Source organism: Anomaloglossus baeobatrachus, chromosome 4 (assembly GCF_048569485.1).
Source record: "Anomaloglossus baeobatrachus isolate aAnoBae1 chromosome 4, aAnoBae1.hap1, whole genome shotgun sequence".
Lineage (NCBI taxonomy): Eukaryota > Metazoa > Chordata > Amphibia > Anura > Aromobatidae > Anomaloglossus > Anomaloglossus baeobatrachus.
In genome coordinates this window covers 666,231,029-666,252,417 of record NC_134356.1, presented here as the reverse complement: position 1 = coordinate 666,252,417, position 21,389 = coordinate 666,231,029, and the positions used below count along the sequence as shown (strand labels likewise).

Genomic DNA, 21,389 nt, shown 5'->3' with positions numbered 1-21,389 from the left:
TTTTATGCCAAGATCAAGTTGGCGTTAGCAGAGACTCTTCATTGGGGCAGTTAGTTCTTTCCCTGCATGACATTGACCAATCATAAGCAGGAGGTGTCATGCAGGGGAAAAGAAAGAACACGGCCCCGTAGAATCACAAAAAATGGCTTTCTCATTTGAGACGTAACAGTACAGCTCTGCTCTCCTTACTCATCTCACACCTGGCATCTAACACATCTATATCTGCAGCTCTCATTTCACAGCACTGTGTAATATATGAGTATAATACAGTTAATAAATAATACCACAAAGCCCAAACATTATAGATTAAAATCCTTCCGTTTTTAATCAACTATGATTTCAAGCTTTGGTGGGAAATAAGGTCATTACACACACCTCTGAATCTGCAGCTCTTATTTTACAGCACTATGCAATATATGAGTGTAATACAGTGACTAAATAATACCACAAAGCCCAAGAGAACATGAGCAGTCCAAGTCAAATATTATAGATTTTAATCCTTACATTTTACTCAATTATGATTACAAGCTTGTAATGAAGTAGAGTCTTTAGAACACCTCTGAATCTGCAGCTTTCATTTCATGGCACTGTGCAATATATGAGTAGAACATAGCCCTGCTCTCTGTACTCATCTCACACGTGGCATCTATTATGATTTCAGACTTTGGTGGGAAATAATGTCATTACAAACACCTCAGTATCTGCAGCTCTCATTTCACAGCACTGTTTAATATATGAGTGTAATACAGTGTCTAAATAATACCACAAAGCCCAAGAGAAAATGAGCAGTCCAAGTCAAACATCATAGATTCGAATCCTTACATTTTACTCAATTATGATTACACGCTTGGGAGGAAAGTAGAGTCATTACAAACACCTCTGATTCTGCAGCTTTCATTTTACGGCACTGTGCAATATATGATTTCAATACAGTGAATAATTAATACCACAAAGCCCAAGAGAAGACGGGTAGTCTAAGTAAAACTTTATCAAGCAAGGTGATTAGGGATGATCGAATACTTCGATTATTCGGCTTCGCAAATATTTTCCGAATACCTCGCCGCTATTCGACTATTCATGAATATTCGATGCGCAATGTAAGTCTATGTGAAACCCGAATAACAACTATTCGGAACTATTCGGGCTTCCCATAGACTTACATTGCCGAATAGAGGCGACGTATTCGGAAAATATTCGTGAAGCCGAATATTTGAGGTATTCGGTCATCCCTAAAGGTGATATTACGAGGTCCTTTCTAGTTAGTGTTCAGGTAGCCCTTGGCCATCAGAATCCTTCTGTTTGACTCATATTTCAATGCAGCAGGTCTTGTGGCTACAAGCAGTAAAGATCATCTCTAATGCCAAGACCTTGAAATCTATATACACTTATATACAGTCCAGGGATTTTAAAATTATCCCAAGTTTAAAGTCAAGATTTTGAATATTGTTCTAACATTTTAAATTATCATTAGTTTATAAATGAAATGTTCACAAATGATCTAACTTTACATTTATTAAAATGCTTCATTTTTTTTCTTTTGTACAGACGCCTGATAATGTAATTGTTAATAAATATGTGACAAACACAGGAGCGTCTGGTATTTCTTCCCTATCATTCAGACTGCCAGAACTACCGAGGTAAATATCACAGATATCTGGGTATTTATTATATTAGCGTTCTTAATAATAGAAAAACATCTTAAAAATCCGACTTACTGAGGACATTAGGAAACGCTAGGGTAAGCGGTCATTGTACAGAGTAGTTTGACAAGTCATATATTTTATAAACTGTCAGGACAAAAATGGTCCTGTCTTTTTAAAAAAAATGGTTTCATAACTTAATAATACACATTATGAGAAGTAATTTTGTAATATATCTTATCAGATAATTCTGCTTATTTTACCTCCTAATTTTTCATACTCAATTCATGTAAAATATGTATTCAGTGAAGACAGATTTTCACATTGCTGAGAAAAGAGGCAACAGTTGGTGCTTAGAAACCTTTCCCAAAATCCACTATACATATACAGTACAAGTCAAGCTTAGGTGTATGGATCGACCTCGCTGGCTGATAATGGTCGCGACACACAGCCATGGATGGAACCAAGCTCTATCCGCGACTGTTAACCTGTTATGTCGTTGTCAATCTCTGACAGCACCGCTGTCCGCTAAAGGAATTCACACCGTTGCATGTACAATCACAAACTTTTGCACAGACACTCCATTTGATTCAGGGAACATCATAGACTATGTTTTGAGGGGAAATTTTAATCTGTGCTTCACAGTTATTCACCAAAAAACCTGCCTCCATTAAACTCAATGGAGCTGGGAGCCACAATGCAGCCAGAACTTCAGAAGAATGTACAGCCACGCCCTTAAATGGAAAGTTGAAATGCCACAATGCAGCCAGGAAAAGAGACAGACAGACAAACAGACAGAGAAAGAGACAGACAAAGAGCCAGACAGTCAGGGAAAGAGACAGAGAGGGAAATATACAGACAGACACAGACAGGCAGAGACTTACAGACAAAGAGAAAGACAGTCACAGATAGACATGGACAAAGAGACAGACAGAGACAAAGAGACAGGGAAAGACATGGAAAGAGACAGGCAGAGACAGGCAGCGACAGACAGACATAGACAGACACAGAGAGACAAAGAGACAGGGAAAGAGACAGAGACAGGGAAAGACAGATAGACAGAGACAGGCAGAGAGAGACAGACAGACAAAAAGACAGACAAACAATCAGACAGACACAGACAAAGAGACAGACAGGGAAAGAGACAGACAGGGAAAGAGACAGAGAGACAGACAAAGAGATAGAGAGACCGACAGAGAAAGAGAGAGCAACAGACAGGGAAAGAGTCAGAGAGATAAAGAGATAGAGAGACAGACAGAGACTGGTAAAGAAACAGAGAGATATTTACTATTCCAGGCAATGCTTGGTATTACAGCTAGTTAACATATATAAAAAACACATTCACATCTATATAAGTCCAATCTATAAAAATATAAAATTAATGAACCCAATCTTTAACCCGTTCACCCTGAGCCTGGTTTTGGCTTTCCTGACCAGGCCAATTTTTTAAATTCTGACCAGCATCATATTATGTAGTAATAGCTCTGGAATGCTTAAATATATTCCAGTGATTCTGAAAATGTTTTTTTCGTGACACGTTGTACTTCATGTTAGTGGTAAATTATATATTTTGACAGTTTTACAAAAATTTTTACCATTTCCCAACTTTCAATCTTTTGAATTTTTATGCCTTTAAACCAAAATAGTGCAAACATAACATTTGCTACATGTCTACTTCACATCAACAATATTTTTGAACAATAAGTTATTTTGTTAGGAAATTAAAGAGTTAAAAGTTTATCAGCAATTTTTCATATTGCTAATAAAATTTACAAAACCATTTTTTTTTAGACCACTCCATATTTGAAATTAAGGCGTGGTAGAAAATACCCAAAAGTGATGCCCTTCTAAAAATTACACACTGCTCAAAAACTATATCCAAGAAGTTTATTAATCCTTCAAGTGTTTCATAGGAATCAAAGCAATGTGGAAGGAAAAAATGAAAATTGTTATTTTTTTCCCCCCAAAAATTTTAATTTAGCCCCAATTTTTTAATTTTTGCAAGGGTAAAAAGAGAAAAAACACCATGCAATATGAATAATTTCTCTTGATTTTTCTGATACCCCACACGTGGTACAAACGTTTGGGTGCACGGCAGGACTTGGAAGGGAAGGAGCATCACTTAAACATGTCGTTTTGATTTGTCTAAACAGTAGACCCCCCACAAGTGACCCCATTTTTAAAACTACACTCCTCACAAAAATTATCTATAGGTGTGGTGAGCACTTTGATCTCCCAAGTGCTTAACCCTAGAACGCATACCTGGGGCCTTGCAGGCCTGCTAGGTTACTTGTTTTCTATGGTAGATTTCTATAGTTGCACGTTCTAGGGTTAACAGAATTTTATAAAGTTGAGCCATGAAAAAAAAAAAATCATACTTTTTACCACAAAAATGTTGATTTAGCCCCAAATATTTCATTTTCACAAGAGTAAAAGGAGAAAATGGAACATACAATTTGTTGTGCAATTTTTCTGAGTAGACTGGTATCCGATATGTGATGGAAAACTACTTTTTGGGCACACGGCAGGGAAGGATTTGAACTTTGGAGCGCCATTTTGGCTGGAATAGATTCTGAACACCATGTCCCATTTGAGAAGCTCCTGACCAGCCAAAAGCAGCAGAAACCCTCCCAAGTAACCCTATTTTGGAAACTACACCTCTCAAGGAGTTCATGTAGGGGTGTAGGGAGCATTTTAACATTCATGCGATTCAAAGAATTGTATAACAATTGTCGGAGTAAATTAAAAATTACTATTTTTTCCAATAAAATGATGATTTGGCCTCAAGTTTTGAATTTTCAAAAGGATAATAGGAGAGATTAATGGTACAATTTGTTAATCAATTTCTCCTAAGTCTACTGATATGTTGTGGAAAACTGCTGTTTGGAAAACAGCAGAGCTCGGAATGGAACAGCACCATCTTGGAGGGCAGATTCTTATGGAATTGTTTAAGGGTGCTTTGTCACATTGGCCTAGTCCCTGAGGCACCAGAAAAGCAGATTCCCCATAAGTGACCTCACTTTACAAACTACTCCCCTTATTTTAAACCATTGGGCAGTGAAGAAAAACTAATTACATGTTACCACAAATATTGTTTTAGCCCCAGATTTTACATATTTACATGCCATATACAGAGCCCCTCAGTACCAGAAGAGCAGAATCCCCAAGTGACCTCATTTCTTAAATTAACCCCCCTTGGAAATTTATCCACAGGTGTAGTGACAACTCTGAGTCCATGGGTGTTCTCCAGAAACAAGTATCAATGGATGTTGCTGAGTGAAAATTTCAAATATTCAAATCTGTCATTGTAGTGCCCATACATTATACCCAGCTTCTGCCTTTGGAAAAACACACCATATAAATTAAGAAGGCTCTCCTCTCTACCATAATGCCAAACATGTGGAGGATAAATGTGGTTTAGACACACTGTGGGGCTCAGAAGAAAGGAGGAATTTGATATTTCTTATATTTATATACAGTGTGTCCACCCATATCCTGTCCACTGCCATTCACTTGATAATAGCGGCAGCTATAGGCATGGAAGTGGTGTCTAGGTATAGTAAAGTAGCCATGCGCTACGCAATGAAACCACCTATAGTGCCACCTGGTGGAAAACAACTGAGTTAGCATTTTTATCTCAAAAATGGACCGAGATAGAGAAAAAAAAGTGAATTACAAAGTTGTAGGGCATCATCAATTCAATAGGAATCGACACCTTGCATACAGAAATACTATGATATGAAACCCATGACCCCCTTAAAACATTGAATGCTGGTCACGCATATGGCGCTCATTAGTGGCCCCCGTCAGCTGCAATGCACATCTGGACTCTGGACAGCATACTGTAAATTGGTGCACGTTGTGCAATATGGTAGGTGACACGTTTGCACAAGCATCTGTGATACATCGTCGTAGGTCCTGCAATGTTGGTGGAGGGGTCGCATACACCTGCTGTTTGATGTGACCTCACAGAAAGAAGTCCAATGGGGTCAGGTCAGGTGAGCGTGGAGGCCACTCCACACAGCCACCATACCCAATGACTTGTAGGAAGGTCTCCATGAGGTATCGCTTCACGTCCACAGCCTTGTGAGTTTTACACGTTCTAATCATAGCATTTCTGTATGCAAGGTGTCGATTCGTATTGAACTGATGATGCCCTACAACTTTGTAATTCACTTTTTTTCCCTATCTCGTTCTGTTTTCAAGATGAAAATGCTCTCTCCGTTGCTTTCCACCAGGTGGCGCCTTAGGTGGATTCATTGCGTAGCGCATGGCTACTTTACTATACCTAGACACCACTTCTATGCCTATAGCTGCCGCCGTTCTCAAGTTAATGGCGGTGGACAGGATATGGGTGGACACACTGTATAAAGAATGTTATTTTCCGAGCCCGAACCCCGAGCCCCAAGCCTAAGGTTCGCTCATTTCTAGTTAGGAGGTGACCCTGCTTCCCTCTTGGTATTGCCAGGGCCTTCCTTTACAACTCCCCTGGTTTTCCCTTTATGTTGCGCCTTTTCCCTGGTGTCCTCTCACACCCGGCGTGATAATAATAATCATGAACCAGAAATTCCTATGAACGCTATTTTACCAACCCATCTAAATTGAAGATTAGCTTCGTAGGAATAGGAAAAATCTGATCAATGCCATCAGAGAGACACAAAAATTGGTTTCAAACACGGCTTCTTTTGTTCTTTATTGTTGATGTATGAAATAAGAATAAATGGTGCCATACTGTTCTCATACAATATTTTGCCATATTTTTCTGTCCCTGCAGCTTGGGTGTTTGGACCATATCAGCAAAATATGAAGACTCTTCAGTGCAAATTTCCACCGCAAACTTTGAGGTGAAGGAATTTGGTAAGCGAATATTACATGGCGGCATGCTGGTATATTGTCAGTGTGTAACGTAGCGCGGGGTGGTAGTCATGGGCGAGGTAATTGTCTGCCGCACCTCGGCACGCTTCATGAAAATGGGGGTCCTGGCTGGGTGTGTGGTGAACTACAGTAGCGATACACCTTTGCAGGCCGCATGTTGCCGATGGCTTTGGCCAGCCAGGACCAGATGGTACACAGATCCAGAGAGGAAACCACAACTTCTTTATAAACACAAAGTCTTTACTAAACAGATGACTGATGATAATGTGGCGCCCTGGACTAGCCAGGTCGTCACAGGTAACACACACACATCCCACCCCCACTAGACAGTAACATTAGCCAAACACAAAACCCTTGTTGCCTCCCTCCAGGGTCTGATGTCCACACCAGGTAGGGCGGAGCCAAGTGGTTGGCCCCAGCCACTGAGGAGTTCACAGGCCTGGAGGCGGGAAAAGGAGCGGAGTTTAGTTGAGGAGGTTGAAGTGAGAGGAGTGAAGTGGAGAGTGTCTGGGTTTGTGGCCCAGGCACTGACAACAAGATTGGCAGACGGTGGTGGCCGTCTGCAGGAGTGGTGAATCAACGCGGAACCGTAGGACCGGGGTCGGGCGGTGGCCCGCCGGTACCGACCGGGGAGCGGAGTGAAGCCAGCACACACAGGCAGGGCCATCGGACCCCAACTAGGCTTGGAGCCGCCGACAACAGTCAAATCTGAGTGTGACAGGAACCCCAGGGGTTTCCTAACAGCCAAAGACCCGTTAAAAGGCAACCGTCCGCACCGTGAGGGTATACAGCTACCTCCAAAGGCTAGAGACCCAAGGGCCAGCGCCTGCGGGCAAACGGGCTCCTCCGGTATCCATACACCGGGGAGCGGACTACCGTTGGGAACCCATCGTAGTCAAGACACTACACAAAGGTGCAGGGAAAGACAGCCGCCATCACATGTTCGGGGAGAGACACTGCAGCCGGCTGCGGGACCCGTCCATCCAGCCGTTTGGTTTACCGGAGACTTTGTGCATCTGTTGCTGAGTGAGTACACTCGTACCATCCGGCACCGCGCCGCGCTGTCCCCGCAACCCTGCACCTCACCTACCCTGCCTCCCCGTCTCACCACCGGGCCCCGGGACCACCGACCCCTACCCACGGAGGGGGAAAACAACATCCCAGCTGCTCCCTACCATTGCTCCCGGGATCCCCGTCACCAGCAGCGTTGGTGCCCATATTCACCACGACCCGTGGGTGGCGTCACGGACTAAATCCCCCAAACCAACCACCCTTTTCACTCACAGGCGAGGAGCGCCGCTCGAGTCGCCGGATCTGGCCCACCGCTCGAGCCACCGAGCAGCAGCCGCAGCAGCGCCGGACCCGAGCGTTAGCGAGCGCAGCGCCCCGCCGCCCGCGACAATAACACTATACACACGAAAGGCGGCACATTGCTTCTTGGATGTTTCATATGCATTACAGAGTAACTCCAGACATATTCCTGCAGCGTGTTCATTCTCATATGTCCTTACACTTCCACATAAGCCTGAGCAATTCACCACCACCCGGCTCCACCTGACATCACAGTCCTCTAGAGTCGCTCCGTCCTCTCTGCAGCTTTGCGTCATCTTCCGCTACTGTAGAGATTGTGCCAATATGGCTGGACCAGGCTAATCGCCTCCTGACGCTTCTGAATCTGCCACCCAGGACTATCTATTTGACTCACGCACTGTTTCTTCTAGGCCTGTCCCTTCTTGAGCTGTAAGCCATTAAGGGCCGCACTGCTGAGCGTCTCCCTTAGGGATCAGTCTCTCGGTCACTCACTTACTCAGTGGATTCAGACTCGACTCCAGTCACTCTGTATTGTAGATGGCTCTTTTCTCTGCTCAGAATCTCACTTTCGTGGCTCTTGGTCTCCCCTCCTGTTACAGGTCACCCATAGCATGCGGCTCTGCTGCTCCTCAGACCTGACGTCTGTCTCTGTCACAGGCTAGGCCCTAACTCACGTTTCCACAGCAACCATTTCTCTCCCTCAGCAGTAGCTCTTTCCCTATTGGCTAATCCTAGAATCTCCACTGTCACCTGTCTCTCACCGGGCATATTTAACTTTTCACCTGCACCTATAACACTAATAATACCTCATTAAGCATCCCACATTACATACTACATAACATTACACCTTATACCTATACGCATACATTATGTCGCGGGCGGAGGGACGCGCTCACCACGCTCGGGTCCAGGGCTTCTGCTGCTGCTCGGCGTCTCGAGCAGCGCTCCTCACCCGTGAGTGAAAAGGGGGTGGTTTGTTTGGGGAGATAGTTCGTGACGCCACCCACGGGACGTGGTGATGATGGCACCACCGCTGCTGGTGACGGGGATCCTGGGAGCGATGGTAGAAAGCAGCTAGGATGTTGTCCCCTCCGTGGGTAGTGGTTGGTGTTCCCGGGGCCCGGTGATGATGCAGGGAGGCTAGATAGATGGGGTGCAGGGTTGCAGGGGCAGCGCGGCACGATGCCGGATGGCACTGTTGTACTCACTCAGACAGAAAGTCACAAAGTCTCTGGTAAACCCAACGGCCGGATGGACGGGTCCCGCAGCCGGCTGCAGTGTCTTTGCTCTCCCCGGACAGGTGATGGTGGCTGTCTTTCCCTGCACCTGTGTAGAATGTGTCGACTCTGATGGTTTCCCAACGGTAGTCCGCTCCCCGGCATATTGGTACCGTAGGACCCCTTTTGCCCGCAGGCGCTGGCCCTTGGATCTCTAGCCTGTGGCGGTGGCTGTATATCCTCATGGTGTGAACTGTTGCCTTCTGGCGGGACTTGGTTGTTAGGAAACCCCTGGGGTTCCTGTCACACTCGGATTTGACCGTTGTCGGCGGCTCCAATCCTGGTCGGGGTCCGATGGCCCTGCCTGTGTGCTTAGCTTCACTTCGCTCCCCGGTTCGGTACCGGTGGGCCACCGCCCGACCCCGGTCCTACGGTTCCGCAGATATCTGCTAACTTCTGCAGACGGCCACCACCGTCTGCCGACCTTGCTGTCAGTGCCTGGGCTCCAACCCAGACACTTGCAGTTTCTGATCTCTCACTTTCACCTCCAAAACGAATTTGACTCTTTTCCAGCCTCCAGGCCTGTGAACTCCTCGGTGGGTGGGGCCAACCGCCTGGCTCCGCCCCACCTGGTGTGGACATCAGACCCTGGAGGGAGGCAACAAGGGTTTTTGGTTGACTGGTGTAACTATCCAGGGAAGGGGGTGTGTATGTTGTTATGTCTGTGACTACCTGGCTAGTCCAGGGCGTCACAATTACATCATCAATAGTACTACACCTTTACATTGTAACATTCTCTACTCTGCTACATCTTAAACATTACAATATGCATAAAACTCTAATACATCCTTATAACACACTATAAAGATTAATAACCACGTTTCAGAAACATGTTTTGTCTTCTGGGGGGGGTTTTCTCCTGGGGGCTCGACCACCCCCTTACAAGTGCTTTCTGTATTTCTAACAATCTTTACTTTTTTATATATCTGTAGTTCCACCCTCCTATGAGATTACGCTGACTCCACAGAAGAAATATTTTTATGTTGATGATTCTGAGCTTTCAGTGGATATTGAAGCAAAGTAAGTACACGATTAACAGTGATGGAAAGTAGGAGAGTCTGATTTCATCTTAACGGGAAAGAAGCAAAATTAGCAGCGTGCAATTTTATTGCAACACATATCCCAAGAAGAAATCCACAACTTAGGTTATATTCAGACTCTATATTGCAAAAAATCACACTTTTATTTTAACAACATATTTTTATACAAAAAAGTATGATTTGAACATACTGGACCATCCATATATTACAAACGCTCCAGTTTTTACCTGATGGATAAACTACCCACTATACATCACCTAAAATAAAGATTTCAAGTGACAAGAAGCCAAACTAATACATGTACACATTTGTAAATACGTCATGCTGCACTCTTCCTCTCTCAATTCTCCACAAGCAAATGGCACCATCCTGCTCTCCCCTAGGCGTCCTGCGTCACAGCTCCAGCTTTCACTAGGTGGGCTTTTGTGTCGCCAGGGGTTAAGGGGATACCCAGAACCGGGCCAAGGGTCGCTTCTGGAAAGGGGATCACGGTGTCGTGACCCGGTCTGTGCTCCCTGGTTCCACAATAAAAAGGGGGGTTGTGTTCGTGACGCCACCCGTGGAATGTGATCAGAGATGACCACCGCTGCTGCAGAACCTCCGGGGTGATGGAAGGCAGCTTGAGATGGGACGGCTCCCCACGGGTAGAGCCTTTTCCCCGGGGCAGTATGTTAGTCTATGGGGGGAGTGCAGGGCACGAGCACAATAAACAGGCAGACTCACGGTTTTGCAGTTTCTTTGTCTTTTACTGGTGATGGTATTCAGCAGAGTACTGTCCACGGAGTCTGTGAGGGGTTCAGGGCTTCTCCCACCCAGCCGGGCCGTTTTGGCTTCCTTGCCTGCACTGTGTGTCTGTGGCCCTGCCGCTGTGTGAACTATGCAGCCGGCCCTGTGCTCCTCGGTACCGACCTGACAGGCAACTCGAGTCCTTACTAGTATGTTCCTGAACTCTGCGTTTGTTGCTTGTGTCTGTGGTACAGGTGAAAGATCTGGAATCTTCACTTCTCTGGTGGTAACTGTGCAGTATGTAACCTGCAGTCTCGGATCCAGCATCCGTTCTGTGTGCTCCACTGGGGATGAGCTCTGCAATGCTCTGTCTCCCAGGAATGTTCCTCTGTGTACGCTTTCTCCTTTCCTCAGACCCTCAGCTAGGCCTGGAATTGGTCAGTGGATCCTGAGGTGAGCTCAAGCCAGCTCCAACCTGCAGAGATCCTGTCTCCTCAGTGCTCTGCACTGAACTTCCAAACTGAAACTACTTCTGACCATTTCCTCCCCCCCAGCAGAATGTACAGGGAAGCAGCTTGGTCTCCCCCTTCTGGCCAGGAGGTCTTGGTGTTGTGTGTGGGGAGTTAACCCTTTGTGTTGTTACTGTGGCAACCCTGGGGTGCCACATTCCCCCTTAGTGAAGAACAGTACTCCGGGACTGTGAAACAAACAAACAAGTTATCACAACAATTATATATATATATACAGAGTCTCAAAAGGAAAAAATACAAAAACCTTAAAGTTCAAAAAGAGTCCAAAATGTTCAAGAATATGTAAGTGGTCATACCGTATAGTCTCTGTAGGTACTGGGCTTTTGGTCTTAACGTTGCAATTAAATAAACATTTCAATCAACAAACACTTCTTAAAGGTGTCTCTACTCTGGTCATAAGTGCAGTAGGCCTCACGGCCCTCGGGCCACCAACAATGTGATCAAGTTGTAACTCTCCGTGCTGCCACCTTACACCACTCTTCTCTCACCTTTTCTGTACACTAAACTGTTACGGTTTTTCATATAAACATTATAACATATGTACATTTTATATGCAATTCCACATTAGTCTTTATATCTTGCTGGTATATGACCCTGAGTACTACGCTGTGATCTGCGTACTGCTGGTGTACTGGGTGTACTTAGCATAATGGTGTGGGTGGAAGTGTACCTATTTGGTGTTTCTGGTACTTGTGAGGATGGTGGACTGACTGTAGGACTGGCAAGCTCACTGGGACCAGGAATCTGTTCTTCCTCTACGGTTTCAACTTCCAGTTCTTCATGTCTTGAGACTTCTTGTGGTATGGGTTCTGATTGTGGTTCCACCACTTGAGGGAAGGCGATCATTGGGACTACTACTGCTCCATGGTAATTTGGCCATGTTTTTGGGAAATCTCCTAAGACTGTATGGAATACATCTTCTTCCTTCTTGACAGGTTGTTCCTGTATGGGTAAGGTGACTTCTGGTGTCTTCAGGGTTTCAGGACACGGTTTGAGTTGATCTCTTGACACGACAGCTGATGTCCTTCCTTCATCCTTACTGATTAGACACACTTTGGGATTATCCATACTGGATGGTAAGACTGTATATGGGGTGGTTTCCCACTGATTATCCAATTTGTTTGTGCGCCGTTTCCTCTTGAGAACTTGGTCACCAGGTTGCAATGGGGTTGCTAGAGCATGCTGGTTGAAGTTTCTCTCCTGTCTTCCTCTAGCTTGTTGGAGACTTTTCTCTACGCACTCTTGTACTTGGCGATACTGTTGCTGACGTAGGGTATCCCAATTGGATTCTTGAACTTCCGCATCTGGCTTCAGAATTCCCATATCTAAATCAATTGGCAGTTTACCGGGCCTTGCACGCATGAGGTAAGCGGGGGTGCAGTTTGTAGAACTCACCGGGACATGATTGTACAAGTCCACCAAGTCTGGCAATTTCTCTGGCCATTGATTTCTTTCTGACTCTGGTAAGGTCTTCAACAGGTCAATCACAATATGGTTCATCTTCTCACATAAGCCGTTTGTTTGGGGATGGTATGCTGTTGTGCGGATCTTTTTACAGCCATACATGTTGCAGAATTCTTGGAAAATCTGTGATTCAAAAGCTGGACCTTGATCTGCAAGGACTTGTTCTGGGTAACCATGGGGTCTGCAAAAGTACGTCTGGAATGCTTTAGCTGCTGTTCTAGCTGTAAGGTCTTTCACGGGTACCACCACTAAGAAGCGTGAGTAATGGTCCACGATGGTTAAGGCATAAACATAGCCGGACCGGCTTGGTGACAACTTGACATGGTCTAATGCGACTAGCTCGAGTGGTTGCTTGGTTACTATGGACTGGAGTGGAGCTCTCTGGTTCTGTTGATCCTTTCTTCTGAGGTTGCACGGTCCGCATTTTCTACACCAATCTTCAATTGATTTTCTCATGCCAACCCAGTAGAATCTTTCTCTTAAGAGCACTTCCAACTTTTTCCAACCAAAATGACCAGCACCGTCGTGGTAAGCTTCCAGAACCATCTTGACGTCTCTCTTGGGCACGATGATCTGCCAGACCAACTCATGTGTTTTTGGATTGGTGTGCCTTCTACAGAGCTTCCCTTGGTAGAGGAACAATTTACCTCTCTCTTTCCAGAGATGTTGTGTCTCAGCTGGGGCATTCTGATTAGGGTAAGCACCTTGTTGTGTAAGCAGTTCTTTCACTAGCTTCACAGCTGGATCACTGTCTTGTGTGTCAGCCCATCCGTGGTGTGCTAATGGGTTGAGAGTTGCCTGCTGTTGTTTTTGGTAGACACTCGGTTGATACTGTCCCACCTTAGGACGGTGAAAGGCCGGCAGCTCAATTTCTTCCAGTCCCTCCGGTTCCTCTTCCACGTTCCCCGAGTGTGGCATCCGGGATAAGGCATCTGCATTCCCATTCTTGTGGCCTGCCCTGTACTTGATGACAAAGTTGTAGTTTGACAGTCGGGCTATCCATCGCTGTTCCAGTGCACCTAGTTTTGCAGAGTCCAGGTGGGTCAACGGATTGTTGTCAGTAAAGATGGTAAATTCTGCAGCTGCCAGGTAGTGTTTGAAACGCTCTGTTACAGCCCAAACTACTGCCAGTAGTTCTAACTTGAAGGAGCTGTAATTCTCTGGGTTTCTTTCTGTAGGCCGGAGCTTCCTGCTTGCAAAGGCAATAACTTTCTCTTTGCCTTCCTGCTTTTGAGACAATACTGCTCCCAGTCCTACGTTGCTGGCATCCGTGTACAAAATGAAGGGTTGATGGTAATCTGGATATGCCAGGATCTCTTCTCCTGTCAGTGCCCACTTCAACTTCTTAAAGGACTCTTCTCTCTCATCACTCCACTGGAAAGGAGGATTTCGGGCTGCAGACTTCTTTGACTGTCCTACCAGGATGTCTTGAAGGGGAGCTGCTAGCTTCGTGAACCCTTTTATAAATCTTCTATAGTAGCCCACCAGTCCCAGGAATTGCCTCACCTCTTTCACGCTGGTGGGTCTCGGCCAATCTCTGATCACGGTAACTTTTTCAGGATCTGGTGCTACCCCTTCTGAGCTCACGACATGTCCCAGGTACTGTACCCTTGGCTTTAGAAGGTGACACTTGGATGGCTTGATTTTCATTCCGTATCCGGATAAGGCTTCAAACACTTCTGCCAGGTCTTGTAGATGCTGTTCATAGGTCTTGGAGTAGACTATGACGTCATCCAGGTACAGGAGGACAGTTTCAAAGTTCTTATGTCCTAGGCAGCACTCCATCATTCGCTGGAAGGTACCAGGCGCATTGCAGAGTCCAAACGGCATACAATTGAACTCACAGAGGCCCATCGGCGTGGTGAACGCTGTCTTCTCCTTGTCAGCCTCTGCCACAGGAACTTGCCAATACCCACTAGTCAGATCTAGGGTGGAAAAGTAAGTAGCGGATTTTAATGCAGCCAATGACTCTTCTATCCTAGGTAATGGGTATGCATCCTTGTGTGTAATGCGGTTGATCCGTCTGTAGTCTACACACATCCTCATGGTCCCATCTTTTTTCTTAACTAGCACTAGTGGGGCTGCCCAGGGGCTACAACTGTCTCTTATTACCCCTGCTCCTTTCATTTCTTTGAGCATGTCTTTGGCGCATTGGTAGTGAGCCGGTGGTACTGGTCTATGCCTCTCCTTTATGGGTGGATGGTTACCTGTGGGTATAGTGTGCTCTACCCCTTTGATCTGCCCAAAGTCTAATGGGTGTTTGCTGAATATTTGTTCATATTCTTTCACTACCCTGTATACTCCATGCTTTTGATGGGAGGGTGTAGAATCGGTGCCTACATGTAGCTTTTGGCACCAATCCTCCAGCTTTCCCTCTGAGCCATTGTCTTCCGCCTGACTTGACGGCTTCAAGGGCTCAACGGTGGTGATGGCGTTGTTATCAACCGTATATAGCTTAGCCATGGTAGCATACTTAGGTAGGGTGACCTCATCTTCCCCACAATTTAGAAGGCGTATTGGCACTCTCCCCCTGTGTACCTCAACTATTCCTCTGGCCGTCAGTACAGTGGGCCTACTGTCGGAGTACACGGGTTCTACCAGGGCCCGATAGTCTCGCCCTCTGATGCCTATTGCGGCTCTACACCAGACCAGCATTTCTGTTTTGGGAGGAATTACAATAGGTATTGGGTCACTTACCCTTGCACTGCCAATTTCACCTCCTGACATTTCTACCTGCTGCTTCAGCATCAAGGCTTTAATTTCCTTCTGCAGGAGTCTCTGTTGCCCAGGTTTGGCAGTCTCGACGATCTGCTGCAAGACAGTAATTACCTCTGCAAAACAATTTTCAATTACATTCATTCCTAGCAGCATAGTTGGTTCACGTTCTCGTCGGTCAACATCAACAATGATAATACCCTGATTCTGCAATTCTACTCTCCCAATCTTAATGGTCATTTCTCTGAAACCAACCTGTGGTACTAATTCACCATTGCTAGCCCATATATTCAATGCAACATTAGATGGACCACTGCTAACGTCTGAATCAGCCCAGTACCTCTTATAAAGGACATGCGGAATTGATGATATTTGGGAACCAGTGTCCAGCAAGGCGTTGAGCGGAATGCCATCCAGCACGATGGGGATGACTGGACGTCCCCCCACATACTTGTCGTGCCAGGGTGAAGGACCTTGAGAGTTCATTCCTGAGGAGCGGCCCGCCTCCCCAGGGAATCCCCATTTAAAGCACATTCACGGGCAAAGTGACCTGGTTCCTTGCAACGGCGGCAAATGGGCTGTCCATCCGGCTGGTAGCGGTCGCTGGGTCGTCCTCTCGTCGCTTGGTATCTCCTAGGCCTCATCCATGGGACATCCTCCTTGCTGGTCGCCAGCTCAATCTTGGGTGCAGACTTGGATCCACGCAGCTCCTGGACGATTCTAGCCATGGAAGCAACAGTGTCTGTAAGGGCTTCAAGCTTTTGATGTAGAGCCTCATTAGTGATCGGCTCCAGGTGGTTAGCAGCAGCGGCTGACATGGCCGATGTCACTGGCACTACTGGCTGCTGGGGTGCCACTGTAAGGTGTTGAACAGAGTCTATATCCTGCGGCTCCTCCACCTGCTGGAGGCGGATGGCTCTATCCTTTAGCTGGGCAAATGTTAGTCCTGGATCCTGGATCACCATCATGCTCAGTTGTCCCCGGTGGGAAGGGGATGAGAGTCCATCCAGGAATTGGTCTATCAGCAGCTTATCTGCTCCAGGGGCTAAGGCAGGTTCTGCTAATTTAAGTGCTCTGAGCGCCTCCTGCAAGTTTAAGGCAAAGTCTCTTGCGCTCTCTCTAGGTTTTTGCTTGCATCCAAAGAACCTCATTTTAGCCCGGCTGCCAGCAGTGGATTCAAAAGCTGCTTTTAGTCCAGCTATTATATGCTCTACAGTGTCCTTTGCATCATCCGGCCAGGATGTAGCCTCCCGCTGGGCATTGCCAGTTAACTGTCCCATAAGCATACCAACACGCTGAGCTTCTGTCAGGGGGTACATGCTGTAGTAGATTTTTAGCTTTCCGATAAAGTCATTAAGTGTGTTGGGCTCACCTGAGTACTGCGGCAGCCACACTGCACCCGGGGTGTACGGCATCAGGAACGGCATGATAGGTGCCGCTGCACCGCCGGGTACAACAGCATCTCCCTGCTGCGACATCTTTGCGCCCCCTTAGTTAATTTCACCAGTCTTCTTGACAGCAAGCCTGGGACACTTTTCTGCGTTTTCGTTCGGGTCGCAGCACCGAGCGCACCTCCTCTGCAAGCGGTGGGCGGAGTCTTAGTTTAGGCGCGCTGTTCTCCCGCGCGTAGCAGCTAATGGCGCGATTAAAGATGGCGCCTGGAAAATGTTACCAATGATGTTTTGGATTTTTCCAGGTATCTTTGCAAAGTTTAAAGTCCGTTCTTTGTTGCAACAATTCACAGTGCAAGTCTTTTATGCGATGCAATAAGTCTTTACAGGCACACGTCACCCGGGTTGCAGCCGGGTCCAGTCCGCATCCTGTTCGTGACGCCAAAGTTGTGTCGCCAGGGGTTAAGGGGATACCCAGAACCGGGCCAAGGGTCGCTTCTGGAAAGGGGATCACGGTGTCGTGACCCGGTCTGTGCTCCCTGGTTCCACAATAAAAAGGGGGGTTGTGTTCGTGACGCCACCCGTGGAATGTGATCAGAGATGACCACCGCTGCTGCAGAACCTCCGGGGTGATGGAAGGCAGCTTGAGATGGGACGGCTCCCCACGGGTAGAGCCTTTTCCCCGGGGCAGTATGTTAGTCTATGGGGGGAGTGCAGGGCACGAGCACAATAAACAGGCAGACTCACGGTTTTGCAGTTTCTTTGTCTTTTACTGGTGATGGTATTCAGCAGAGTACTGTCCACGGAGTCTGTGAGGGGTTCAGGGCTTCTCCCACCCAGCCGGGCCGTTTTGGCTTCCTTGCCTGCACTGTGTGTCTGTGGCCCTGCCGCTGTGTGAACTATGCAGCCGGCCCTGTGCTCCTCGGTACCGACCTGACAGGCAACTCGAGTCCTTACTAGTATGTTCCTGAACTCTGCGTTTGTTGCTTGTGTCTGTGGTACAGGTGAAAGATCTGGAATCTTCACTTCTCTGGTGGTAACTGTGCAGTATGTAACCTGCAGTCTCGGATCCAGCATCCGTTCTGTGTGCTCCACTGGGGATGAGCTCTGCAATGCTCTGTCTCCCAGGAATGTTCCTCTGTGTACGCTTTCTCCTTTCCTCAGACCCTCAGCTAGGCCTGGAATTGGTCAGTGGATCCTGAGGTGAGCTCAAGCCAGCTCCAACCTGCAGAGATCCTGTCTCCTCAGTGCTCTGCACTGAACTTCCAAACTGAAACTACTTCTGACCATTTCCTCCCCCCCAGCAGAATGTACAGGGAAGCAGCTTGGTCTCCCCCTTCTGGCCAGGAGGTCTTGGTGTTGTGTGTGGGGAGTTAACCCTTTGTGTTGTTACTGTGGCAACCCTGGGGTGCCACACTTTCGTCTGGCTCACCATCCTGTCTCTTCAGCGTCTCCATCGTTTTCTGCTGTCACTCGGCAATGGGTAGCCCTCTCTCTTCCACCTCGCCCTACAGAGGAGGGCACTCCTGACCATGAACTGGCACTTTGTGGTGTGGCACACCCTCCAGTGGGCATAAACAATGGAGGGCTAGACGCATCTACATTCCCTCTCACTTCTCCAATGCCCACAATGAGCAAAACCCTCTTTTTGAGCTGTGCAATTAGTCACCATTTTACAGTCCATGTTCTGCACCATTTTAGACTGTGTAATGGTCACCATCTTCCACGTAAAATGGACTTTCCCCCCCATCATTTGGATCTTCCGCTGGCAAGGCAAGATCCTGCTAACTGTACCAAGTGTAAAACTGTGCAGGACGGTAGTTATGGGCGAGGTCTAATTTTCTTGCACCCTGGGAAGCTACTAGAAAGATGGAGTCCTGGCTGGGTGTGTGAACTTGTGTTGTGGGGGTGGTATGCCCTTGTAGTTGACCTCAGCTGGCCAGGACTAGATGTTAACCAGTTCACTGAAGGAAAACCACGAGATATTTAGCACATCTCTTTACTGCACAACCATTTTATGGCAACTATATACATGAAATAGTGGAATAGCGGATAGAGACAAGCTACCTTTCAAGGTTTGGTTCGGGTTCATCAACTTTCCGGAACCATGGGCCCCCCCCAGCCTGAGAATACCAGCCCCCAGCTGTCTGCTTTATATTGGCTAAGTATCAAAATTGGGGAGACCACACGCCATTGTTTTTAATTATTTATTTAAATAATTTGAAAAAGCTGCATGGGGTCCCTCATATTTTGATACACAGCCAAGTAAGCATGCACAGTTAGAGGCTACAGCCTGTAGCTACCAGTATTATGTGCGCTGGGTATCAATACACCTGCAGCCAATCACAGACGCTGCCACAGAAGCTGGGCGGGGAAGCAGTGACTATGCATGAGGGATAATGAGCAGAACCGGAAGTAGTGTTACAGCTGCACGAATTAAGATTGGTAAGTATCTCTTGCTTTAACCATTTTGTTTCCTTTTTTTTTTTTTAAAGTGATTTCCCTGGCCAATCACAGCCATGCCAATACTTGACATGGTTGTGATGGGGCCAATAGTGGATGGTGTCTGCAATTCTGCAATAGTGTAAACAAAAACTTTTATAGAACAAAGGCCAAATTTTACCGATTTTGAAGAAAATTTTCGGAAATCCGAACTCAAATCCAGATGGGCATGGATTTTGCCGAATTTGAGATTTGCAAACCTTTTTCAAACAAGTTCATGTCGCGGGCGGCGGGGCGCTGCGCTCGCCAACGCTCGGTTCCGGCGCTGCTGCCTGCTGCTGCTGCTCGGTGGCTCGAGCGGTGGGCCGGATCCGAGGACTCGAGCGGCGCTCCTCGCCCGTAAGTGAAAGGGAGTGGTTTGGGTTTGGGGATTTTGTTGGGACACCACCGCTGCTCTGGACGGGGATCCCGGGAGCGATGACAGGGAGCAGCCAAGATGTTTCTTTCCCCTCCGTGGGTAGGGGGGTTTTTGGGGTCCCAGGGCCTGATGATGGTGACTGTAAGATGGATGGCGGGGTTTGGTGAGGTGCAGGGTCGCGGGAGGGCAGCGCAGTGCCAGGCGGCACAGTAGTACTCACTCAGCCAATGACGCAGACGGAGTCTCTGATAAAACAAACGGCTGGATGGACGGATCCTGCAGCCGGCTGCGCTGGTCACTCCCGGTAGGTTGGCGGTGAATGTCTCTCCCTGCACCTGTAATGTGTCTTCGGCTCCGATGGCTTCCCACCGGTAACCCGCTCTCCAGCGGTGTATTTGCCAGAGGAGCCCCTTTTTACCCGCAGGCTCTGGCCCTGGGAACTCTAGCTGTGGCGGTAGCTGTATTTCCCTTCACGGTTGAGCGGTTGCCTTCAGTCGGGTCTTTGCTGCTGGGAAACCCCGGAGGTTCCCGTCGCTGACGGATTTTGACCGGTTTAATGGCGAATCCTAGCCTGGTCGGGGTCCGTAGGCCCTGCCGAATGGTGCTGGCTTCTCTTCGCTCCCCGGTTCGGTACCGGCGGGCCACCACTCGTCCCCGGTCCTTACGGTTATGCGTCAATCGGCCTCTCCTGCAGACGGTCACCACCGTCTGCCAACCTTGCTCTTTGGTGCCCATGCCTTGTACCCGGACACGGTCAGTCTGCTCTTTCTCCTCAACTACCACTTCTTGCTCCTTCACTTTCCCTCTCCTAACTACACTCTCTTCCTTTCCTACCTCCAGGACTGTGAACTCCTCAGTGGGTGGGGCCAACTGCCTGGCTCCACCCCACGTGGTGTGGACATCAGCCCCTGGAGGGAGGCAACAAGGATTTGTGTGTGACTGATGTGCCTAACCGGGGTGTGGGGTGTGTTGTTGCAGTACTTGTGACGTCCTGGCTTGTCCATGGCGCCACATTCACACATCTCTAATAGCAGGCACATTGCTTCTCGTTCGTTTCTTCATTGACAGAGAGTATCTCCCAGTCTACTACTATTTCACATGTTCCTGTCCTCACCAGTCTTGCTTGTTCCACCACCACCCAGCTCAACATCACAGTACAATCATTGAGAGTCATCATTTACCTCCTGCGGTTCCATGTCTTGCTCTCAATGTAAAGGAGCTGTATTGCCTATATGGCTGGACTTTAGCTTCAAGCTCACAGATGCTTAGTGGACTCCAGCTGGGGACATTCACATCATCTCACATATTGTTCTATCCTGGCCCGTTACCTTTAAGTGTTTTAAACTGCTTAGTGCCTTGTTGGTGAGCGTCCTACTTAATGATCCGTCTCACTCAGACTCTTGTTCCTCCGGTTAGTCATCTTAACCGATTCCTTTAGATTATTTGGTGTCAGGGTCACTTGTCTCTGTCTCAGGACATGGGGAAATGTGCTCCACAAGTCTTTCTTTTTAAAGACTCACATTCATAAAATTCTGAATTTTGAAAAATGTTGGATAACAC

The 21,389-nt window shown here is 47.3% G+C and overlaps 1 protein-coding gene across 1 annotated transcript in view; it reads left to right on the top strand.

Moving 5' to 3' along the window:
- The window catches only part of LOC142302793 (A.superbus venom factor 1-like), a 116,879-nt gene that overhangs the window by 12,855 nt on the left and 82,635 nt on the right, over positions 1-21,389 (top strand). The window contains 3 exon segments of the mRNA XM_075343902.1: positions 1,546-1,637; positions 6,415-6,497; positions 10,036-10,123. Coding sequence (XP_075200017.1) covers positions 1,546-1,637; positions 6,415-6,497; positions 10,036-10,123 — 263 coding nt within the window.